An 8286-nucleotide genomic window follows, 5' to 3' on the forward strand; every position below is an offset into this window, starting at 1 on the left:
ATATAAATTTAACTTGGTATAGCTTAATTTATTGTAGCCTGTAAACCTAATTTGTTTTTAAAGATGAGATGAGATGAGATTAAAGTTAAAAATTAAATAAAATATTGTTACAATATATATTTTTTAATATTATTTTTATTTTAAAATTTGAAAAATTTTAATTGTTTATTTTATTTTATGTAAAAATTTTAAAAAATTATAATGATTAGATTAGTTGAAATGAATTGTGAAAATAAACGGGTGCTTAGCAGAAAATGACATGAAGTTGATTGATTGGAACGTGTAAAAGCCACTTTTACCAATACATCCCAATCAAAGATGCACCCATTATTCCGGGGTCATTTGCTGTCTAATCTCTCATATCCGATTTCCGACGGATAGAATGCTACTACGGTCATACATGGTAGAAGACAAGTCTGGTTGGCCCCTCGTACCTTATCATTTAGAAAAACATAAAAACAAACAAAAAAAATAAAAGAAAAGAATGACACAAAGATAAATCCAAAGTTTCTCTCCTAACTCATCAGTGTTAACTCGTCCTCACAGTTCATTGCAACGGGGTATTTTTGAAACCACCTTGCAGAGGGTCAAAGAAAATCTTTTGATGAAATGTTAAATTCAGAATATTTTCGCCCCAACATATTCGCATATCTCAGCACTTCTGTAATTAAAACTTTACAAAGATAAATGTCTAAAAGATATTCAAAACAGTTGCTTACCCTTATGAATCAATCTTCACAAGGCGCAGGTGAAACGCTGTACACTAGAAAGGAGGTAACATCCATCCTACAGTCCATCCCAGAAGCAAGCCAGCACCAACGAGACTCATTCCCAAAGCAAAAGCAGCAGCACACCTTTTGACATCATGTCGTGGTCGCCCTCGCTGGACTCTTCTCCTCTTGGTAGCCTTCTGCCAGTTCTTTCGCTGTTTCCAACCTTTGTAAGCCATCTTTGGAACGACCACAGGGAAGGGAGTGGAAATTGATTGGTCGGTATTTTTAATCTGCATGTAAAGGGATTCTAGCTGCAGCAGTTGGAACCACTGCTTATAGGCAAAAAGTTGTGAGGCTTGTCTGAAGAAGAGCTTAAGAATATGCTCCTTCTCAGCATAAGCCTGCTTTGCTGCCTTCTCAGCTTCCCTTGCACGGGTTTGAGAATGGCAGAGTGCTTCAATCAGCAGAGCTTTTCCATGGACACCTTCAGAAACTTGTAATGCCTTCGTGATATCTTTGTGGTTTGTGCTATAACTGCTATTAAATTGCAAGACCGAACAAAAATCTAAGAGGATGTGTACAAAAACTTTAAGACACGTAAAAGCTTAACCAACAAAATCAACATAAGAGAATTACTAATATCTGCAGTAGTGAGATGAAAGAAAGGGATGATTTCATCCCAGAGTGAAAATGATGGTAATCTAATTTATACCTGAATGACTTGTCAGAACCATATTGTGAACACCCTTCTTCAGATGAAGCCACCTCATTTCCATCTGCTTTCCCGGAATCAGGAAAGCCCTGTGCTTGAGTCCTATTGGAAATGCTACCAGTTCTGGCCTTCCGATCAGAATATGACAGCAATGCTTCATTATGATCAATGCAGCCACTATGAACATATGGGTGCTTCCCTACATAAATTTTCTGAGGTGGGGGGAGATCACAATTCTCAATATGGTTAAGTGACTTCTTCACGACCAAGAAGGCCAATTCTTCTTTATCTGTTGTTTGCCACCATGGTCCTGTCTTATAATCCCCAATCCATGGAGATTCTGGATTTAAGCTACACTCATTGGCTTGCTTGGAAACTGGAAAACCAACAGGATCCATATCCAAGTGTTCGTATCTCCCCCTTACTTCCATTAGTTCACAATACTCAGCATTCTTACAATATGAAGCATTTACCTCTTCCTTTCTGGCTTCGACAGCTTTGTTCATACGAACAGCAGAGAGACCATATTGCCTATCAAGAGAAGACTTGCAGTTCTTATCATTATCGTCATTAATAATGTCCCCTTTTTTAGGGCGGACCTCATCGAGCTTAGCTGTTGAATTTACAGTGCCAGCTCCTAAGGTGTCCACTTTGGCCTCCAATGCAACCAATTGTTCATATGTTAAGCCCTTTTGGTTCGCATTGCTTGGTTGCAATTGGAGCCAGCATCTTGTGTCGGGGGGAAGATTGGAAAACGAAGGATTCCTTTTAGGCATAAAAATAGAGAAAGGATGATATTGCCCATCTGTATTATTGGTAGGTCCAGTGTCAACCTGCTTAGATGCTGAAGATGATGATTGGCAGCAAGCTAACTTCGGAGCTCTTTTGGCATCTTCTTGGACAAAGCAGCGATTAGCTGCTCTCTGCCATGCAGCTCTTGCTTCTGCTACCGCCATCACTATTTTACTCTTTGACACATTTTTCTGCATAGAAATTAGAGGTTAAAATTTTGAGTGAAGAAAAAGTTCAAAAATTCAGAAAAAGCTTCCTCCTTAATAAGAATAGAGTGAAATGTGACTTGTTAACAGAACATAATTAGGACAAAACTTGCACTGGTATATATGTTTGAGTTGTTGGGGACAGAAATGATCCTACTCTTCCAATGACCCCAATTCCCAGAGAATAAGAGAAGAAAATAGAAAACATACAAAAGAAAGCATTCAAGATGAGGTTCTCAACATCAATGCAAAAAGGTGGGGGTTTTTATCATTATTAAAATGGAAAAGGTTAGGTTTAGCACATGGAAAATTATTTGATTAGAATTTTTTTATAAGTAATTATTTAATTAGAAATTAAAGAGTTCTTTCAGATCACAGCAGACTCAATTGTTCCTTTAAATGCTTTTCCCATATCACTCATCATTTCAACATCTTTGAAAAGTAACTAGCAATATAATGTGCAAGTTTCCACCTTCTCCACAAATTTTGCCCTCTCAGAATGGATTAGTCTTTAGGAAAACAGGTCAAATCCAAGAAAATAGGAATGATCCATTATCTTATCTATTCACCTTTTAGACACGAGTTTCTCCAGCTTTCATGTTTCTATTTCCTAATGATCTAAAGAAAGACATCAACAAAAATAAGAAAATCAATAACTCTGCTTCCATTGGCTCTACTTCCAATCCTTCTATATTTTTTACAGTAAATGAGCATGTGGACTTAATAAGTAAGACTAAAATGGTCATAGAAATAATGCAAAGCCTAGTTATGTCTTAATAAACTAGTAGTAATTAAGAAGACAGCATCCCTCATTGCAGAATATGCTTCATGCAGCTGTAACCGGATTCTGAACTGTCAAAAGACATTATCAAAAACAGAAATTTAACCATGATGATATGAACCCACGGGAATTGGAATCCCTTGAACCCACAATCAATTTGAAAACTCACCCAAGAAATCCAAAATCAAGCCAATGGAAGAAGCTTAAGACTTGGTCCACCTTGGTGCCCATCACATGAGATTGACATAGTGACTTCATTAAAGTTTGATGGAGAAAGGCCCTCCCAACCAGTGGCATATAATGTATATGCTCAGCCATTTGAAGCTGGCAATCCTATGGTGTCTTGGCCAACCAAGGCAGAGGAGCCACTTTAACTACTGCTAAAATGTTTCTTTAGTGGAGGATATCGATCCCAGCACCATATACTAGCTATAAATCTTATGCAACAACAGTTAATTAAAAAAAAAAGAAAAAAAAACACACACACACAAACGTAAGCTCCACCACATAAACTCCTTCCTTCAAAAAGTAATTTTCATTAAGGAAAGCCAGGAGCATACCTCACATAATGAATTTCAAGCCAAATTCTGGCTTAAGTGACCAAACAGAAGTAGAAATAAAGGTATCACTTAACAAAGATCAAACGGAACATTCCACTAGTAAAGAGCGACATAAGTGGGAAGGATAATCTTATAAACGTCATTACATTCATCCAGAGCAAATAGAAGAAAAAATATACAAGACCTAAGAGATCCACATATTTGCATACATGGTCAAGTGAACGGTACAAGCTAGTATTTTTCTGATATTAATTGCAAAGGAAATTATCAAAAATATCATTAGGAAGCCTTTAGTTGCATGAAAACTCATTACCAAAACTGAAAGATACTGAGAACCATACTACTTCCCCTGAACCAAACGATGAAGACTCTCTAAGATGATCTTAATCATATATGTAGAGAAATGAGGAGCGCTTCTGTCTTCTGCTCGGAAAGCACAACGCCTTCTTCGTCAAGGAACTACCAACCCAAGTAAGATGGCTTGGAAATGATCGACAAGGTCATTTGTGCCAGACTTCAACACAGGGTTCATTGAATTTAACAATTATATCGAAATCTATATCCACTAACTCTTATCAGTCATCAACATTCCCAGCATGACCACCAGATCCTCGTGTCTAAGAAAAAACGGAGGAAAACAGGAAAAAATAAAACCAAAACAACCAACACCCAGAACCACCGCAGGAAAAACCGACATATAGAACTGGAAATCACTACGAAAGTGAAGCACCCAGCAAAACAATCGGTCAATCACACAGAGAAGGTGAATAGCAGTTGAAACAACGTCGTAAACTAAAACAACCCCATAAAAGCTTAGAAGAAAAGGCACGTAATCAAACACATATGCAAAAAGAAAATAAGAAAGAAGGAAAGGGAAGATAAAGTAAGACATATAGAACAAACCAAGAGATAGCGAGTGAGTTTGGTGGACAAGGGTGAGACGTGAGAGAGCAAGTATCAATCTATATGAGTTCGCGGACAAAGGTAGGGAGCGAAACGCACAAGTGTTTTGTAGTAGTCGAGACCCAGAAGAGAATCTAGGACAAAGATAGAATCTGGCCCTTGTAAGTAAGAGAGGGTCTCGGCTCTGGGCGTTGGCTTTCGCCTCGTTTACGGTAACCATTTCATTTTCTTCTACACCGTCGGTTTTGCACGGAAAAAGCATTTTTCAAATTGGAGGCAAAAGTGCGACGTCGTTTCTTGTGCCACTCCCACGTTTTCCTTTCTCTAGTAGGTAAAGTTTAGTCAGAGAAATGTTTTATATAATTTTAGAGTAATGTGTTTGGTACAAACTCTAACGTACAAGTTTTATATAAGTTTTTGGTAAAAATGTGTGCTCTATCAAGAAAAAGTGAGATTTTTATATTTTTTTTTTATAAAAGATTTGTGAAAAACTTATGTATTTAAAGCTTGTATATATCATTTTTCTTAATTTTATAATGTTGTAACATTAAATATAATTTTAAGATAGCAGGTCGTGTGTAGAGTCTTTTAAATAAAAATGATGATTTTTATGTTTAAGTGTGTTATTTTTTCATAAGAATTACCCAAAATTTGTATACTCTGCTGAAATTTTTTTTTTATAATAAAATAAAAATATCAAGACTCTATACTTTGATGTTATTTAAGAATTATAGCCATTCTTATTCTTCATTTTATGAAAAATAGTGAAATGGTTTGAATTAAAATGTTTTATTGAATTTTGAAAAAGAATAAAGAAATTGTTGAATAAAAATATTATAAAGATAAAAATATTATTTGAATATAAATTTTATTTTAAAGTTTAAAAAAATTGTAATATTTTTTATGTTTTATTTGAAAGTTTATTATAATCATTAAATAATGAGAATTTTGTGATATCACTTTTCATGACCTAAACCTTATCATTTTTGGGCCTAAGTTTTAGAGAGAGATACTCATTCTCTCTAGAAACAACCTCATGCCCTACCGCAGACCTCTCAAGGCATTGATCTTTTAGACGGGCGAAGAAATTCTCTAAATAGAGCGGAGTGTGAGCCACACGTTTGATCCAAAGTGCCTGCATGAAATCCACGCGTGGTTTTTCTACGTCTAGGGTCACCTATTACTTCAGATCTGACTGACCACCATACTCTAAAGGTAGGCGCATGGCTCTCACGCGTCATTACAGTTGTTGTGTTTGTAATTTTTTTCTCCAAAATTAAAAATGTGGATCTATATCTTTCCAATATGTAATTCATTATTTTTCCATACGTATTTAATTTCTGTAATGTCTTTTGTTTTAGACAAATAAAAAAAATAAACATATTATCTCTTGGACTTTGTCTATAGAGTGTGTCATATGCTCCGTCTTAGATGGAGTGTGGGGTTTGTTAACTTTGTCTTGGATAAAGTTGTGCTGTCTCTCAGATTATGAGTTTCCCCACATATCACTTATTTTATTTTTTAAAATTTTATTTATATTTTTTTGAGTTTATTTTTTTTAACTAATTAAATTATTTTACTTATTATCTATATTTTAAATATTTAGTAAATATTTAATAATATATATATATATATATATATATATATATATATATATATATATATATATATATATATATATATATATATATATATATATATATATATATATATATATATATATATGAATGATGTACCGTATGTGGGCCTATATTTAGAATTTTTGTTTTAAGAATTACTCGTAAGTGGTCCATTTCTATCTTGTTTTCCTTGTTCGTACATGCTATTTGGATGTACCCCCCAGCCCCGTCCAAAATTTCGGCTAGTTGCCATCAACACATAAATACAATATTAAATAAAAAAGGAAAACAAGCATTTTGCCATTTGGTTTTTCGATCTTACAAGCAAGCTCCCAAATAAGGAATGATATTTATAATTTTAAAATATGCATACATCACACTTTATTTGTAAAAAAGAAATGAATAAATTTATAATTCATATGAAAAAATTATTTTTTAATAATAAATTTGATTTTTTTTTTTAAATATAAAATTTATACACTCTATAATCATATTTAACATTACTTTTCAATAACATGGTTATATTTCGAAGAGTTAATACCGAAACAAAGAAAAGAAAATAAGGCAAAAGTAGTACTCTTAACAAAGTAAAATAATCCAGTGTGTGCCCATTGTATTACTATTATTATCATAATGCAGCAACAGCCCACTTTATGGTTTTGGAAGACAACTGCATGTTCTAGTTAGGTAGAATATGAAATGGATGAAAATAAAACTTCTAGATTTAGATAGGAGACCACATTCTTTGACTTTTTTTTGTTTTTATTAATTTTGCAGTAATTTAGTAAATTTATGAGTAATACTGAATACAATCGTGGGATGTGCTATATATATATATATATATATGTGGCTGGCTAGAGAAAAAACTAAGGCCTTGTTTGGAGAATAAAATGAGATGAAAAATCTATAAATAATAGTGAAATTATTTGTGAATAATCATAAAATAGTTTGAGTCAAGATATTTTATTTGATTTAAAAAATAAGAGAAATTTAAATAGAAATATTATAAAATTAAAATACTGTTAGAATATAATTTTTTAATATAATTTTTATTTTAGAATTTGAAAATGTTTGATTTTTTTTAGGGATTTGCTATATACAGTTGCCAGATACAGTCGGCGTGCAGTCGACTGTACGGAATGAATAAAAAAAAATTATAAATTTTTTTTTTATATTCAGGGGGACCTACATGAATTATAAAAAGTTATAAAAATAATTTTTTTTTTCATGTACGTCCTGTATTAATTTTTTTTTTACAACCGACTGCACGCCGACTGCATCTGCCGACTGCAAAAAGTATTTCACTTTTTTTTATTGTTTGAAAGTTTGAGAAAGTTATAATGATTAGATTAAAAATTTAAAAATTTAAAATTAAAAAGTATTTATATTTCAGTGATATTTGAGATGAGATGAGATTATGTATTCCCAAATGAGGCCTAACGGGTGAGCAAAGGTAGAATCACATGAAAGAGAGCAATTAAATGATAAAATTACACAAAACGCACCGTATGAACTCAGAGAGGAAGCACAGGAAGACATCATGCTCAGTATGGAAACTCAACTAATCGTATTCCACTAAGATCAAAATCTATAGAGATAACATAGGATTTTGAATACTAAGAAGAGGGTAACATATAATATTAAGCATCAAGAATTGTGCCCCGAAAGGGGGGATGCCATAGTAGAATACATCAACCCTTATAAATAGCCTATCAAGTATGTTTTAGAAATGATCCATTCATTATTCATTGAGAGAAGTTAGTTCCTATCTGACTAATGAATGGAGGCATCCCACACTGGGTTCTCTGAAGTTTTTATTCCGGTTATAGATTGTTTAAGCATGTTGGAGGTATTTCTGGAAACTACATCACACTTATTACTATGTTTTTATTTATTTATTTTATAAGAAAAATTTTAGAAGTAAAGTTTCAAATCTTTTTAAATTGATAGGTCGAGAATATAGGGAGGTTATGATCCACAACAATTTCATAATTTTTCTT

At 33.2% G+C, this 8286-nt stretch overlaps 1 protein-coding gene across 5 annotated transcripts; it reads right to left on the reverse strand.

The window, feature by feature from the left end:
- Positions 1–496: 496 nt before the first annotated feature.
- LOC122311422 lies at positions 497–4888 on the reverse strand. 5 transcript variants are annotated; one of them, XM_043125985.1, is made up of 4 exons: positions 4668–4886; positions 3374–3641; positions 1426–2408; positions 497–1250 (listed from the first exon to the last, which is right to left on the reverse strand). In XM_043125985.1, the coding sequence occupies exons 3-4, from the start codon at positions 2379–2381 to the stop codon at positions 764–766; spliced, it is 1443 nt and encodes a 480-aa protein (XP_042981919.1). In that variant the 5' UTR covers positions 2382–2408; positions 3374–3641; positions 4668–4886; the 3' UTR covers positions 497–763. The 5 variants fall into 5 exon arrangements, with proteins under 5 accessions (XP_042981919.1, XP_042981937.1, XP_042981931.1 ...); XM_043126003.1 differs by having other exon boundaries at positions 497–1247; positions 3374–4888; XM_043125997.1 differs by lacking the exon at positions 3374–3641 and having other exon boundaries at positions 4078–4887.
- Between the last annotated feature and the right edge of the window lie 3398 nt (positions 4889–8286).

This window comes from Carya illinoinensis, chromosome 1 (assembly GCF_018687715.1).
Source record: "Carya illinoinensis cultivar Pawnee chromosome 1, C.illinoinensisPawnee_v1, whole genome shotgun sequence".
Taxonomy (NCBI): Eukaryota; Viridiplantae; Streptophyta; class Magnoliopsida; order Fagales; family Juglandaceae; genus Carya; species Carya illinoinensis.